The sequence below is a fragment of the Scatophagus argus genome, chromosome 3 (assembly GCF_020382885.2).
Source record: "Scatophagus argus isolate fScaArg1 chromosome 3, fScaArg1.pri, whole genome shotgun sequence".
In the NCBI taxonomy this organism is placed as follows: Eukaryota; Metazoa; Chordata; class Actinopteri; family Scatophagidae; genus Scatophagus; species Scatophagus argus.
The window spans coordinates 19,534,212-19,549,483 of record NC_058495.1 but is presented as its reverse complement, the minus strand read 5'-3'; the positions used below and the strand labels follow the sequence as shown (position 1 = coordinate 19,549,483).

The following is a 15,272-nucleotide window of genomic DNA, read 5'->3' as shown; positions in this document are numbered from 1 at the left end:
TCATTAAAAGAGCACGCACGCACACAAGCACGTGTGTGTGTGTGTGTATACGTGTGTGGTCTCCAGATGCAGCTTGGCCTCAATAGGACAAAATGTCCCATCAGTCACACTCATATCGTCCCCTCTGCTTGATCGGACACATGGATTGTGGCCTTATAACTCAGTAATAAATAGGTTCGAAAAAATGTACTGATGTGCATGAAGACACAATCTCATACACACAACTTCTTAACAAAAAGACTTCAGCATCCCAGGGGACATTATGAAGGAAGCAGAGGTTTGTGCGTGGGGCTCAGCTGGTCGTCACTGCTGTGAGGAGTCGTTGGAACTGACAGCAGTTAGGACACACACACACACACACACACACACAAGTGAACAAACAGAGCACAGACATGCTCAAGATTATCTGAGAACATCACGTCTCTAAAATGATCTCTCCTCCTATATCACCCTCTCCACCTCCTCTCTCTCTGTCTCCCTCTCTGTCTCTGTGGGCTGATTTGTGTCATTTCTTGCAGTAATCACACAGGAGTGACAAGGGGGCTCATTGACATGCAATGAGATATTCCCACCTTGGCCACAAATATATCTGTGTGCCCTGCATCCGAACAGCATCATCCACCAGTGATCCCTGAGCACACATGCACAATTGCAAACAAGCATGCATGAATCCGCCAAATGAGGTTTGTATGCGACATGTCAGTGGCCTTATCTGACACATCAGGAAACACGAACGACAGGAATCAAAAATGGAACAGTGAGACACGTTCTGCATGACGTTACTGACACTCTGCTGTTTGTCAATCACACAGATCATATCATTTGTCCGGACAGTACAGGAAGTTCATCCTCAACAGAACTGAGCTCCTGCGAAGAATCGAAACTGCACCATTACCCAGTAAATCTCTGGGTCACCTGTTTAGTATGTAACAGGCCTTTTGTAAATATCTCCAGCTTATCTATCTGAAATGAATATGGTATCTCTCATTGGTGTAATTGCACTTCCTCACTGAAGTGCTGCTTATCAGACATCACAACAAAAACTGGGAATTAGTTTTGTGTTTGTAAAAGTCTTCCTTTGTCAAGATAGTCTCTTCATTAAACTATGACTGACTCTGCATCACTACTAACTTGAGATTTGGGTCAGCGTAGGAAAAAAAAATAACATAGTCTTTGCCTCTGACTGAATTGAGATATGTGAGACTGTCACATACTGCCAGCGGGGTCATGTGCTGAGGCTCCTACTTGACCGCAATGGCGTAAAAACACTGAATTCATCTATTTTCAACAATCCTTTAAAATGAATTCTTCAAAGTCAGTGTTGTGTTCCAAAATTTCTTCATAAGACAGATACAGAGGATCATCCACTCTTAAATGAAATAAATGAGTCACAAAATTAAAATAAAGCTCAGTAAATGAATCCGATACTGCAACAAAAATATCAGTATGGGCTTTGCATGAAATCCATTGTGCATGTGTGAAAAATAGAAAAGCAGTGAGATTGAGGACCACACAAGCATCACACCAGGACTGTGATGTCTGTGCCCAGGCACAGACCAAGCAGACAAAAAGCATATCAGTGTAAAACAAAGTGCATCTCCCTTAGGCGGAAAGATATTGAAAATGAAACAGGCGAAAGCACAAAGCCCGATGGAATCTCATGTGAAGCGTTTCAGATTTCTGCCGATATGCAGAGTATTAACATTCAGTTAGAGTGTGTAATGTTCTGCTTCTATATATTTGTCTGCCTTCGACTCGAAACCATTACAGTATTCTGCTCCTCGCCATTTCCTCTGGGTCGTTGGTTCAGATAGAGGGTGTGTGTGCCCACACACACAAAAGCACACTCTCTGTCTCTCTCTCATGCACACACACACGCAGACTCTCACAAACTTAAATTAACACGCCAGTATGTATTCAGAAGCCGGAACCCCTCACATTTTCTATTCCCTTATGTTCAGCCACCGCATAGTCCACAATTTTACTGGCTCTTGTTTTCTCCTTCGGTCTGTCACTATTGCTGTCTACAGTATCCACGCCTCCATGCATGTGTGTTTCCTGTTAAGTAAATACACCCCACATGTAAGTTCTAATCATATCCCAACATTTGTTTCTTACTCATCTTGTAAGAGAGAAGAAGCTTTTTATTGGTCACATACAGCCATACTAAGCACAATGTAGTGAAACTTGTTCTCTTGCATTTAACCCATCCCTGAGGAGCAGCGGGCAGCCACCACACGGTGCCCGGGGGCCAATCGCAGATCCAAGCCAGTGCTTCGGTCAAGGGCACTGATAACAAAATTAATCTAACATACAGGCTTTGATGGGGGGAGAAAACCACCCCAGCTGGGAATCAAACCCGTGACCTTCTTGCTGCAAGGAAACAGTGCTAACTTCTGAGCCACTGCCCTTATAAACGAGCACACCACCAGTGTTTGTGACTGCGTCGGTGAAATGTGGACAGGACTTCCTTTGACTGTGGTGTTAAGAGAAGTAGAGATCTTGGAGAAACTGCTTTTTGACTTAGACACAGGAAACACACACACACACACGTCCAACTATTCACAGAATGTGAAATTAGATCATTTAAATATATAAATAAGCTATGAAATTCATATGCACAGCATGTACTCTGATACACACTCTATCTGTTCAAATTGAACATAAATTAGTCTATTTCAGAGTGAGTTACTTCACATGTCTGAAGCAATGCTTCTGCTGATATCGCAGTACTAATACTTATTACCAGTCGGGTACTGTGAATACTTCTAATAAACCTGTTGTAGTAGTTTTGCTACTGATATGCATGCCATAAATATCTACTCTTAAATTAACATGAACAAATGTTCGGGCGTAATCATTTATGGACAGATATTGTAGGTTTATGGCATGTGATTGTTATAGGTTTATATATATATAGAAAGTCAGAAGACATCTAAGGCACATATAATAACATCGCAGCTGTTTACTGCCATCAACCCGTACCGCCACACCTCCTCCACTGTATTGTTTCCTCCAATAAACCAACAAGCAATAAAGTGGAGGATCCTCTGTTTGGTGAAATGGCCAGGTGGGGAGAAAGTGAGGAGAGAAAGTCATGAGTGAAAGTCTGAATTCAGGACCATTACCGGGCTCTGGTATTGACTGCAGAGTTCAGAGAATGGCTTCGGCACTAAGGTACCATTACAGCTAAATTGATCGGCCTACACTTAAGTCCAAATCCCACCTTGTTGCACAAGCCCTGGATCCAGTGACCACAAAATACACCTGTGTGTACATGTGTGTGTGTGAAAGTGCTCAGAAAATTTTGCATCTCTAGTCTTGTGGCTCTTTCCAAGGTTGTTCTTTGCCCACACTCTCTCTCTCTCTCTCTCTCTCTCTCTCCCTCTCTCTCTCTCTCTCTCTCTCTCTCTCTCTCTCTCTCTCTCTCTCTATCTATCATTTTCACCTCTTTCTTCTTTCTCTCTCTCTCTCCCCCTCTCTCTCTTTCTCACTCCCCTCCCTCACTTCCATGGATAAAAGTCAGAAATGATCAGAGTCCTGGTGTGTGTTTCATGTGTCACAGCAGGGACCCTGGACCCACCTCTTCAGCTGGTGTGCACATACAAACACTGTTGCAGACTCATGCTCCATTCACACACATGTCACACCTCACTTCCTCTGAACTGAAAAACACACTAATAGACACATTTCTGCATAAACACACACCTCTACAGATCACACTTCTTACACAGTTGACAGGAGCAATTGTTTCACAGTCGGCCTTTGCTGGATGTACCTGTCACATTCCCACATTGCTAGCAAGTCCCATTTAAGTCTTCTAACAACCTCTCCTACTAAAGCAGAGGAGGGGTAGAGGCATATGAAGGATTAGAGTTACTTGTTTTATGGAGAATGGGGGGGGGGCATAGATGCTAACGGGCTATTAAACATTGGCCTGCTAACACAACAAGTCTGCAGCCGCTGCCCAATCCCTGGTTTCCTTTATACAAGAGTGTCGTTTGAAACCCAGACAGTTAGCTTGGGCCGACGTAGATCAGAGCAACCCTCCTCAGAGCAGCTGACAGACAGAGGCAGGGCCCCGGCTGTAAATCTGGTGCACTCTAATAAAGCAATAAAAGGCCATTAAAAGTCAGTGTCCCTGAGCACTGGAAGATGGATGGAAAGGTAGAAAGCAAAGGAGACACTTTTAGATGGCTGCACGCACCCACACTCATTTTTGGCAGGTTTGCTTCCCTTCTCTGCTCCAGACAAACTAGCTATCTGCAATATTGATGCCTTTCTCCTGTTGTTACTCCTCTTTTATCCTTGCTGACTGCAGCTCGCTTTTGGTGATGAAAAAAGTAAACAATGTGATTTAGAATGGCGAAGCACAATCTTTATGTACTGTTCAGCTCACTCAGTAAAGCTCTCAGTCTCTGTTACTGATCTGCCTTCCTCCCTGCAAGATCTACTGCAAAGCTTCCCCACTACAATGAATTCATACCAGCCCGTGTGCATGTGAGCACGCACATTTCGCTCACACCGTCATGCACATATGCAAATGTAAAGTTGCTTTTCACATTTTGGCTTCGCTATTTTTTTTTTTACCACTTCCAAAGTTGCAGAGCCAGACGTCCTTATTAGGATGGGACTGCGACTATTCATGAGGACAGTAATGCAAAATTTAGGAAGGACGCTCTTTGGGCAATGGGAAAGCAACTCTTTTGTCCACAGTGTGCTTCTTTATCTTGCCTCTCTTCATTCTTTGCCTGCATGTGTCTGTTCTTTTCACGCCTTCTCATACTGTCCCCAAGTTTTTCTTCCCTTTGCAACCTGCAGAGGCATCAAAAGAAGAAGAGGTACAGAGGAGAAAAGCAGTGAACCACAGCAGGAGAAGAAGGAGACAGCAAAACCTCGCCAAGTAACGTGATTTCTACACACCCAGTCTCTGAGTCTCGTTCTTTCTGTGTGTGTGTGTGTGTGTGTGTGTGTGTGTGTGTGGGCGGCTGGACCCTTGCTCCGTGGCTGCTGGTATCGAGTGGCAGCCCTGAGCCAAATAAAAGCAGGCCGAGGCCCGGACAGCGAGTCTCCGCAGAGCAACGGCCATTCATTGTGTTTTGTGCTCAAATTATGATTAATGGAAAATAAACAACCTTGATGTGGAGCCTGCTTTGATTTTCTGTGAGCCTCAGTCTCGGCTGTAGTTGTAGCTGCTCCTCTGGCCAAGAGAAAAGTGCTGGACAAACACTCACTGAAGCTCTGCTCTCAGCCTCATAACAGCTTTAAATCAATGGACCCACAGATGAAGAAGCTGCTTTCACAACCTTTCTTCCTCTCACACACACCTGCAGACACACACACACACACAGACACATCCTTTTGCTATCGTGGCACATCCATATAAGCACTGTAACTCACACATGCAGACAAACAGACATCTTGATTTCATCAGTCCCCTCTGGTGCTAATGACCAGCTTGCGCGTAATTATATTAATTACCGTACGTGCCGCACCAATAAATTGGCAACGCAGAAAGAAGAGGGAGAGCTCGATAGGAGTAGAAACGAAAAAAAGAAGTGAAACTAAGGCAAGAACCCTACAGATGAAGAAGTTGGAGCGTGGTCAGAGTGAGAAACGGCAGAGAAGGAGGGAGAGACGGAAAGAGAAAGAGAGAGAGGTCAGACTGTGTGTGTGTGTGTGTGTGTGTGTGAGAGAGACAGAGAGAGAGAGAAAAAGAGAGAGAGACAAAGACAGATAGTGGGGAATGAGAGGAAACCTGATCAATTGTTCATTTTACAAAGTCACTGAGTCGTGTCAGCAGTGTCAATAAGTGAATTAATTTGTCTGTGGGTCTCTGGAGCATGACACCATATCACTCTGCTCCCGTGAGGCAAGCGGGACCTCTAAAGCTCTCACACACACACACACACACACACACACACACGCATGCACACGTACTCACCCAATCTTACAAAGTAATTCCATACGAGGATCATATCAAAAATATGCTGACACAAAAATATTTTCATACAAACGTTCTCATGCTTGTACACTCATATTCTCAACACAAACACATCTCCTTTCTTTTAAATCATTTGGTAGGACGGTACAGTGACCTCATTTTAATTCCCAACACAACACACATGCATGTTGACAAGTAATTCACCTTCATTTACATAAAACTTGAGATTTGTTATTTGATGGCAAACCATCAAATCTCAGCTATTTAACTGTGAATAGGATATGCATTCAAGTGTTAAATCCACTTCATGGATGATTTACACTCTTGATGTGTGTACGCGCACACACACACACACACACAAACCCCATGAAAATAATGATTCATCCTCATCTCAGCAACCATCCCTAAGGGAGGCTATTGTCTGCTGGTGACTGACATCAGTAAGCCACGAAGAGGGACCCTGGACCACTGGCTGCCTGCTGTTTTCATTACAAAGCCATCACCTCCAGTACACACACATGAACTGTGCGCACAAACCCAGACACACACATTTATACACAATCACTCACTCCTCTGACTGATTTGCCCTCAGTCCTGACTGGTCATACTGCTCTCTGTTAAAGCCTTTCCCTCACACATTCATTCAGACCAACGGCGAACATCCATATTAGGCCCTGGCTTCCTCTCTTCTTCCTCTCTTCCCTCCCTCTTGTTTTTTTATCATGCTTTGCATCCCACAGGTGTGAGGCCCCCCCCCCATGAGGTGCAGTGTTGGTTTTGGACTGCTGCGATGACCGCCCCAGGCGTCCCCGCCGCCACCACCATACCACTTCCTCGCCGCAGCTTCACAGTGGACCCACGCTGCAGAGCATGCTGGGAGCTTTTCATAATCCCACAAAGACACCAACACTCCCACACACTCACACCGTCGCTCACAGTTACCAGCACATCTGCCAGCTGCCAGAGGGGAGCGAACAGGGACGCGCTTGTCTCGCACAAGGGACACACACAGACGGACACACACACACACACAGGAATGCAAGCGGCAGATTGCATCCAAGGTGATAGATAGAGCACTGTGGGAAGGAACTGTGCCTGTTCAATTACAATCATTAGTATCACTTTGGGAGATTCGTCATGGTCAAAGTGAGCTGGAGCTGTGGAGAAATCACCTTGAGGCCTGTGAAGTAACGTTACCTTCACTTTCCGCAAAATGGTTCAGACTTCCTCAGAACTCTCTCCCAAATTAAAAAGACCAAAATTAAGCCTAAATTAATTACTCCAAATTTTCGAACAGATGTTTAAAAAATAATACCTCAACGGGAGATGACTACCTCTTTAAAAACACTTGGCACATGAAGAACAATAATCCACTAACCTCCAATCTGTCAGATACTTTCAAGCCATGAGGGCGGTAAGTTTGGAAGCGGCTGCTGTGCCTTTGACTGTCTTCTCTGGGTTGAAGGGTGGGGGAGGGCACGAGGCACTGTGAGCTATCAGTCAAAACAGGACCTGTTAGATGGAATTAGAGAGAGTCTGGAGGGTGTGATGGCGCCACACAGGAGACCGAGGCCTTGCTGTCACTGATTGAGTGACTGACAGAGAGGAGAATGGAAGACAAGGAACACAACAGGAGACCTCCACTGTTTGGGCCACTCGGTACCTGCTCTTAGAAAGCGATTGCTGTGTGAAAGTCAGGCTCAGTGTTAGGATCATCTCCCACACCTTCGCTTACAGGACTCTTTAAGGATTGGAACAACAATTTATTTTTATTAATATATACACTGATGTGAGTAAACTATGATTGGATGATGAGGATTTTCAGCCAAAATGTCTTCAGAGTGAGAGACAAATAGACGCCATATGAAATGTTAATAAACCAACAAAGCAGGTAACATGATTTAAGTACATCTATTGGTAAAGTAAGACTGTAAAGAAAATAGATGCAAAGGTTCTTTTTTTCTCAAATATGGGCAGAAGAGTACAAACTATTCAAGTAAAACGGAAAATATATTCAATTTTATTTTTGACAGGCAGTGAATTGTTAAGGCTTATGTCACTATTTAGAAGACTGAAAAGTCCAATCAATCCAACAATAAACCTTGATTCTTTATATTTGTTTTTTTGTTTTTTTGGGGTTTTTTTTAAAGAATTGCGAAGATCCACAATAAGTGGGACATTTTACAGTTCTAAAATAATCTTTATTGGAAAAACTATGTCGGCCTGATGGAGACATTGTTTCTAAATTACTGTTTCTACATTACAGGCTTTTGTTGCTTTTAAATGAGTGCTTGATTAGGGCTGTAAACACTAAGGCAATTATTTAAATTAAGATAAAAATGGACTAAACAAATAGCTGCTTAGTTAGCTTGTGTACTTCACTGGATCCTTAAATCATTACAAACAAACATTTGAGTTTCGTTATCTTACATTATTGATTACAATATATCCTCCTGAATTAGACTGCGGAGCAGCAGGAGAGTGTATGTGTGAGCGTGTGAACTATAGAAAGAGGTGGACAGTGGTTGTCTTTAATCCAGTAGGATTTTTAAAAAAATATATCAATCCTTCTTTTAATTGGGTATACATTTTATCCACAAAGGTCAGAACTGTTACCAGTCTTTTCTGTCAGCAACATCTGAACTTTGCCCTTTTTTCCAGCTGTGAGTCGTGACCTCTGTTCAGCTGTGGTTTTGTGGTTGAGAATAAGAAACCGATACACACCACGCTCATTGATCTAACATCTCCCTGTCCTCCAACAGAGTCATGGAGCTAATGTTTGATAAGAGACATCAGTCAGTCCCCGGGTGTATTTTTCTCATATCTCTGGACCTGATTTCATGAGGAAGAACGAAGGCGTTATTGTCCACCGCTTCTGCACTTCTGACTCGATACACCCAGAAACTGGCCATAGATGAAAAGCTGTCCAGGATACTGTCATTTACAAATGAGACCCCTTTCTCCATCTTTCTGCACATGACATGAAAAAAATTCCTCTCCTCTCTTCTCTTTTTTCCTCTCCTATTTCTCCTCCTCCTCCTCCTCTCAGCCAGGAAGTACCCATTCATCACAGTCAATCTGTTAATGCCACTGTGTGAGTGTGTGGAGGTGATCTCCAATCTGTTGTGTGCCTGTCACCTCCGCAGTCCTACATGCATGATGCCCGCTTATTCATCTAGCAGAACATACACACACACACACACATCATCATCATCATCATCATCATGATCTCAGTGTTTTCTCTCTGTCACGCATGAACAAGCACATACACGTTTACAAAATTCCATCGTGCAGAGTTCCTCCTAGTACTCACACACACACACACACACACACACGAGTTCCCTCGCCTCATCTCTCACAAATATTTTTTCTGTCTCTCCAGCTCATTTCTCTCGCCTCCCTTGCTCTACCTTCTTCCTCTCCGCCGTCCATCGCCCCTCTCTGCTTGGCTGTGTCCTCATGCACAATTACAAATGCACACAATCCATTCCCCCTCATTCCCAGCTAGTCATCCTGAACAACCCTCTGTGGGGTAAGTAGATAGGAGGCTGTTGAGACATACAGAGCTGAACGGCCCTCTGAGGATGCCGGCTGTCCCGCTGCTGGGAGCTACTGTGGGAAGAAAGCGAGGGGGGGGGGGGGGTGTCCAGATGAGAGTGAGCCTGGAGAGAGGAGTAATTGCCAAGTGAGTGAATTTGTGTGTGTGTGTGTGTGTGTGTGTGGTTATGTGAAAGGTGCAGTGGGAGGGAGGGGAAAGGGGAAGAGGGAGGGTGGGAGGAGATAGAAAGGGGTGACAAAGACAGAGGAGAAGTCATCCACTGCGGATAGGAAAAGCAGCACAGCAAGACGTCAGAACGCCACTCTGGTACAGGTGTGTGTGTGTGTGTGTGTGTGTGTGGAGGACAGCTTGGTGTGACAGGGGGTCATGATGGAGAGAGTAATCTCCCCAGGATTAAGAGTGCTGCTCCTGTGTTAATGTGACTGTCAATGAGAATTAAGTCCCTGGACCGATCCTCTCCACCGGGCCCTCCTCTCTCCTCTCCTGTCACAGTAATGACACCACTTTCTGTGGAGTGCCACTGCCGCGCGCGCTAAAAACAATGGGGAAATAATTACACTCCTTCAATACAGTACAAATTGCAGACCTGAGCAGCGGGACAGCGAGAGATATAAGCAAAGGGAGAGAAGGAAGGAATGGGAGAGGAGCGGGAGGGGTGGAGACAAGGATGACTAACAATTACAACACGATAGGGGCTGGGTCTCATTACTGCGCCCATTAACATGCACCGAGTAATTTTCCCCTCTCAGTTTGTGTGTGTGCTCAGGAGAGAGAGAGAGAGAGAGAGAGAGAGAGAGAGTCTCCGAGTGTGTGCGTGCGCGCCCAATAGAATGTGCCCATTAGGTTCTGCAACACACCTCCCTGCCTCCGTGCGCAATCTGAACCCGGCGGCACCTCATTTCTCTCCCATATGTCTGAGCGCTCTCTCTCTCTCTCTCTCTCTCTCTCTCTCTCCCTCTCTTTATTCCCAGCCGATCACGATCCATGCAAAGCGATTAGAAAGGCGCGTGAAAAGAGCCCGGTCAGCAGATCAGTCTCGCAGATCACTCAATAGGTACTAAGCAGCGCCGAGCGCAGACCGATCGCTTATTTAACCTCACAGCTGCGAAACACCGCATCAGTCTCACCTCAGTCTCCCCTGCCCCGGCCGACACCGCGCGCTACACACGGTCGGGTCAGCGGAACTGACAGTCGTTTAAGAATCGGCTCATCATTTTTACGCGTGGCAATCACCCGCCGAGAGGAAGCGGAGCCGCTTGGAGATCAGATTAAGGTTGCCGCTGGATATCCCGCTGTTCTTTTAAGAAATCGTTTTGAAAGTTGCTTTCAGCTCGCCAGTCATTTAGTGAGTCAGCCACCACACAGTCAACACCCCTTCACTCTCTGCTGCCCGTGGAAAAAAAAATGTTCCACATCTCTACAGCCCAAGTCCCCCCTCTGACCCCCATCCTCGTTTCATTAGCCTATTGACCGTGCGCCACGAAAGGACGCAGGGAATTACAATGTGAATCCACACTAATTGAATTTGAATAAAAACACAACCTTACCCAAATCTATAAACTCGAAGACATGATCACAGGGGATTGTAAAGGATCCAGGTGAGACAGTAGAGCGCTTTGCCACTTTCTGCTTCAACTCCACCGATTTTGTTTTCCCACTAAACTGGGAAATCCTTTTGAGCCTCCTGTCCACTTCCCGGAGCCCGCGTACAAACACACTGAAGCAGGGGTGAGGGGGGGATGAATTGGGGGGCGGGGGGCTACAGCCACGCCAGAGAAGCAGCCCTCCGGAGCCGGGTGAGAAAGCAGAGCTCTCGCAGCAGCGATGTGGTCCAACGTGCCATGGTCTCACCGTGTCCCATCTCAAAACCACAGTGAGGAGAAAGTCGTAAAAAGTGCGTAATTCCCCCAAGGAGACGCGGATAGCTGATGTTTTTTGGCGAACACTCCACACAAGTTCATCCCCCTGTGCGCGAATGGCACACAGAGGCGCTGTAGTCGCCGGAGAGATGCTGATGAGAGTGATGGTATAGTGATGCAGGAGTGATAGTTGCGCTCCCGTCGCTCCTCCCGAGCAGGGATCGATTGGACATGAGAAATGCGATGCGAGCCCGTCTTCCCCATTCAGAACACGTGCAACAGCGCCCGCCCAGTTCACCAGCTCCCAAGTACACCCCCCCCAACCCCACACCTCCTTCCTCACTGATGTCATGTAGTCTACAAGTAGTCTGTTGGGGGGGATGGAGGGGGCAATTCTGCCCCTGTACAAGGAGAGATGGGGTACATGACAGACATTCTCACACTGCAGAGAGTTCGTCGTAACAAGCTGTTTAGTGTCACTGAAATACTTGACATTTCCACTTTTTAGGGTTTCTTGCAACAAATATGCATTTACAAGGCATCACGGGGACAAAATGAGTGACCTTTTTGTAACGAGAAATGAAAGATTTAGACCTAGCAGGTGAAGCACTGTGGATGTACACCTGCTTGGCTTTAACTGTACATGGACACGTTCTTTCTAAGATATATGAATATAAAGTCTCTGAAAGGATTTTTGTTGAAAGTGGTGCCTAATAGTGGCCGAAGGCTGGAGGTCAGGTCTTACACTTAAGTGCTCACCACTTCAGTGTATAACTTGGGGGGGGGGGGGGTCTGGTAACCGTCAAAGCTCCCGACTGACTGACAGGTGCATGAGTCGATGGACCCCTCCTCATCACATAATAGCCCACCCCGCCTCTACGCTTCGATCATGTTACAGATGGTGTCTGGATATCAATACTTGGTTGTGTGCTCGGCTGTACGAGCGGACGGTGTCTCACCACCACCACCCCGCCTCCTGCAAGATGTTAAACAGAACTTAATCACCGCCGCCTCCTTGTTACACACCAGGAGACAGCCTATCAATTATTCCATCGCTAGAATATTCTAGTGTGTTGATGGCGATTGATTGCCTTGAGCTCTATCTGCTGTCGTTAAGACTTAGAGGAGGTCGATGTCTGCTAACGACACAAGTTGAGGAGTATCCGATACATTTAGAAGCGTTCCGTGTTTTCTTGCTGCCAACATTACCAAGAGGCCCACACTGTGAGCCCTGTGTCAGCGGAGTCACTGGAGTTGGGAGTAGTTTAAAGACTTTTAACCCACCTAAGCCAAAGAAAAAGAGCCAAGCACCATGAAATGTGATGACAAGCTCCCCTCCCCCCATCTGGTAGCGTCCTCTCAACCCCTTGTGACCACTGTGTTACTTGTGCAGGAGTAGTGAGAAACTGCTGCATGTGATTTTCAACTGATTAATTTAGACTCAAACCAATTACAAATTGATCTGTCTGACTCTGAGCTGAGAACAGATTAGTCACTGATGTGAGTCCGCCAGGACTGGGTTACATTCAGCCTGTTAATAGTTAAAAGATCAGAAGTACATAAATCTAGTTCCAGCACCACGGAAAGGGCCAGATGCCCCGTGTATAAATTCAGGACATTGGACAGCTCCAAACTGCCCCGTCACTGTGCTTTTCTTTGGGTTTACTTTGCTGCCAAGTGGCTAATCCGGGCTGCAGACAAAATACACAAAAGCCGCCTAACTGGGTAGTGCAAGTGAACACCAGGAAAGTTGATCAAACACAGACCTATTATATCCTGTCTGCACTGGCGACTGGTTTGTGCATACAGTGCCGCACCTGTGTGTGTGTGTGTGTGTGTCGCAATGGGGATAGAAGGCCTTTTATCTTAAAGTGAGGCAGCTAATGGATGCAACAGCCCACAGCACTTATCTCGTTTATCCTTCCTCAGAGGGGCCAGATAGTATCAGAGGAAACGCAACACGTGATACGTAAACACGGCCTTTAGGGTGTGAAGTTGAATGCTGTGAAATCTGATTTACTTCCTCTCTTCTTCCCATTACATTTCCTGTCGTTGTTACAGAGCCATCAGTTCACTTCTGGACATGTTATTACCGTGTTCCAGCCGTAAGCAGCAATGGCAAGTTAAAGTTTACAGAAACATCCGTTAATGCTGTGGACTTTGTGGAGAAGGTAAGAGCATATACAAGCTGAAGTCTTCTTAGCGTGTCAGGTATCAGAGGAGCAGGGTTATAGGATCTCCTGTGGGAGTATCCCCCCATTAAACATCGTCCAGGGGAGGGAAAATATTAAGGAAATATCTGCTCAGAACCTGAGGAATATTTCTTCCTAAATCAATATTCCTGCATTCATCCCCTTAAAAGACACTGTCTTCCCGATGTGGGGGGGACGCGTGGAAAAGTGACCAAGGTAATATGAGCGGACTGCGATAGATTTGTCTAGAGTTCAGTAGCAAGAAATGCTTGCATTTTGAGATAAAGTATATTCTGCTAACAATCCCTTTCTCAAAACGCAAAGATAAAAGATCAGCTTCAGGCAATAACTAAAGAAATAAAGCCAACGTATGCTGCTCTAGGATGTTTGAATAATGTCTGCCGGCGTGGCTGTCCCAGTGAAAATGCCAGACAAACTAAAATAGGGAACTAACAGTCACAGAAAGCAGATAGTGGAGCATCTCACACACAACAAAACCCGTTAAACCCTCCTGATTCTGGTGTGTGAATCTCGGCTCAGGCGTGATCTAATGACTTTACTCACAGCTTCCACCTCAGTGATTAAACCTCGGCCTTTGCTTGCAATCAGCTCTCCTCTCCTGATGCCTCTAAAGCCCATCTCTTCACTCCGCAAGGCCTGTATTAAGGGCGACAGAGATAAGTAATTTAACATTTCTGCAGGAAAACACACGATTACTTAAGGCGGAACAAAATAAGGCCACCCAAACGCGGCTGTTGAAGAACCGTGGGTGGTAAACTTCCAGCGGCCCCAGGCTGTAAATGAGGAGCCTGTTCAGCAATGATAGGTGAGAGAAAGTGTGTCTGCAAATGCTCTAATTACACAGGCACACAGACGCTGCGCCCTGGCATTGAAGCAAGAATAAGGTTGTAGGCTACCGTGAAGAGGAGGCTCTGTGGTTTTATGCTTTGCGTTTTCCTCGCGCTTCATACTTAAAAATGGAGAAGTGTGTTGGTGATCCGATGTGTTTCTCACGGTCCGATGTCTTCTTCATCTCCACTCAAATGCTCCATACATCCAGAAGAGGGGCTTTGTGTTAAAGAAAATAAGACTTAGTCATCGATTTGAGGCCGCCATGAAGGTTAATGAGAACAGACATCTTGGTTCCTCTGCTTTTGATCCCCCACCCTGCATAGAGATTCTTCAATTCTTTACGAGGTCACTGGCAGTAACCCGAGCAGGGCCATAAATAGTGTCCATCCCAGACAGGCCTGGTGTCTGTCAATACTCAGAAAGTTCAGACACAACATCCGCAAAGTGCGGGTGGCAGCAGCACGACTGCTGACTTCAAACTTATAATATTGGAGCAAATACATTCAAACGAACACCGTCTTCTCACGAGCCACTGGATTTATTTGTGAATAAACTGTTCTCACTGTCTACTTCGGAGCAAATCTGTCAGGGACGATCTCACGGCGCAGGGTTACGGTTTGGTTTCATGTGTGGTGTTGCACTGCCCCCATGTGGCTATGATGCGTTACTGCTAACTTGGGTCGTTTTTGAGGTCATCCAGATTTATTACGTTGACAGGAAAAACTGAACTAGTGCCCTTTTGCGAGAAGAACTCTCCCTCCTCAGACTTGAACTCACTAAAATAATGAAAGCCACAGCAAAGAGCTGTCTGGTATCAGCAAGAACCGGCAACACAGAGGCTTCAGTTTTTTTTCCCCTCCAAGGTC

General features: G+C 45.8%; 1 protein-coding gene across 3 annotated transcripts in view; it reads right to left on the bottom strand.

Annotated features, from left to right (window-relative positions):
• tafa4b (TAFA chemokine like family member 4b) overlaps nt 1-14,212 on the bottom strand; it is a 38,186-nt gene extending 23,974 nt beyond the window's left edge. The window contains exon 1 of one of the 3 annotated variants that reach the window (XM_046384546.1): nt 14,119-14,212. Coding sequence is in view for 1 of the 3 variants with exons in the window: in XM_046384545.1 (XP_046240501.1) it covers nt 11,051-11,714 (664 nt within the window). In the remaining 2 variants the exon portion in view is untranslated. Of the gene's footprint in view, nt 1-7,322; nt 7,482-11,050; nt 12,118-14,118 lie in introns of those variants that run through there. The other 2 variants (XM_046384545.1, XM_046384547.1) reach the window with 2 other exon arrangements.
• Between the last annotated feature and the right edge of the window lie 1,060 nt (nt 14,213-15,272).